At 51.2% G+C, this 1,399-nt stretch overlaps 1 protein-coding gene across 1 annotated transcript; it reads right to left on the bottom strand.

Annotated features, from left to right (window-relative positions):
- Window positions 1–118: 118 nt before the first annotated feature.
- LOC124895342 (rRNA 2'-O-methyltransferase fibrillarin-like) lies at window positions 119–532 on the bottom strand. The gene has a single exon (XM_047405784.1). The coding sequence runs from the start codon at window positions 530–532 to the stop codon at window positions 119–121; it is 414 nt and encodes a 137-aa protein (XP_047261740.1).
- Between the last annotated feature and the right edge of the window lie 867 nt (window positions 533–1,399).

Below are 1,399 nucleotides of genomic sequence, written 5' to 3'. Positions count from 1 at the left end.
ACCTAGGCTCCCCCGTTCTTGGGACGGCCCCCTCTCCAGGCTCCCACTGAGCCCGGGATGTCCCTCTTCCCCCATCCCAGGCTCCGCCAGTGCTCAGGACGCCCCCTTCCACCCGTACTCAGGCTCTACACCATCCCGGAATGTCCCCACTCCCTAGGCTCCGCATGATCTCGGGACGCCCTCCCCCACTACCTAGTCTCCGCACGAGCCCGGGACGCCCACCCCCACGCTCCGCCCGAGCCCGGGACGCCCTCCCCACTGCCCCCCGGGCTCCCTCCGGCCAGGGCCCGCCTCCTCCCCCACCCCCTAAAATCCCCCGTTCCAGGCTCCGCCCGAGCTCGGGGCGTCCTCCCCTCTGCCCTTCAGGATTACTGTATCCCAGGCTCCGCCCGAGCCCAGAGCGCCCCTCAGGCTCCGCCCGAGAATGGTATGCCCCCTTCCCCACGTCCCAGGGCTCGCCCGAGTACGAGATGGCACCTACCCCTGTTCCAGGCCCCGCCTGAGCTCGGGATGCCCCCCACGATCCCTCCATCCCAGGCTCCGCCCAAACTCAGGACGCCCTCACGATCCCCTGTCCCAGGATCCGCCCGAGCCCGGGATGCCCCCCAGGATCCCCCCATCCTCGGCTCCTCCCGAGCTCAGGACGCCCCCCAAGATCCCCCGGTCCCAGGCTCCGCCCGAGCTCGGGACGCCGCCCACATCTAAATTATGTAGTATTAAATATAAAATAATATCCTACCCTGTATATATTACAATCTTGATTAGAACTCTTCATTATTAGACAAAAGATATCCCTCCTTTACATGTATTACGATTCTTCCTTGAATACTAAAATTTACTAATTTGAAGAGCAGAGGAATTGTATAATTCACCTTATTGAAAATCAAACATTACAAGAAATGAGTACTCAACAATTGCAAAAACAACAACCAATTCATTCCCTTAAAAATTAAATTAACAAATACATTAGAAGAAACAGAAGAAAATAGAACATGTAGTACATAAGAATACTAAGAATATTGAGTACAAAACTTAAAGAAACTCAAGATTACACATCAATCCATATGATTTAATTTGACAAATTTGTCATTGCACTGCTGATATCACAAGTGTCTTCTCAAATCTTGGCCTTCTTTTCGATAGATCGAGTACTGCATTGCTTCCTCTTGCGCGTGACATTAAGTCTAGGAAAATAGAAGCTATCCAGACATATCGGATATACGGGATAAGACAAATATTCCTCAGAACGATTTGATATATGAATTGTCCTAACAAATTTTTTCTGTTTAAGACAATAGATGGAAAGAGTGTGACACCCTGGTCCTTGGAAGACAAGCTCTTCATCACTCTTTGTGCTGAACAAAAGATTATAGTTACTGAAATTACGCTCGATATCGAT

This window comes from Capsicum annuum, unplaced genomic scaffold (assembly GCF_002878395.1).
Source record: "Capsicum annuum cultivar UCD-10X-F1 unplaced genomic scaffold, UCD10Xv1.1 ctg81416, whole genome shotgun sequence".
Lineage (NCBI taxonomy): Eukaryota > Viridiplantae > Streptophyta > Magnoliopsida > Solanales > Solanaceae > Capsicum > Capsicum annuum.
The sequence above is the reverse complement of the archived record's forward strand: the minus strand, read 5'-3'. Positions and strand labels throughout refer to the sequence as shown.

Excerpts from the sequence above, each read along its gene's own strand:
- LOC124895342 (XM_047405784.1), bottom strand. The coding sequence starts at position 532 with ATGGAGGGATCGTGGGGGGCATCCCGAGCTCAGGCGGGGCCTGGAACA.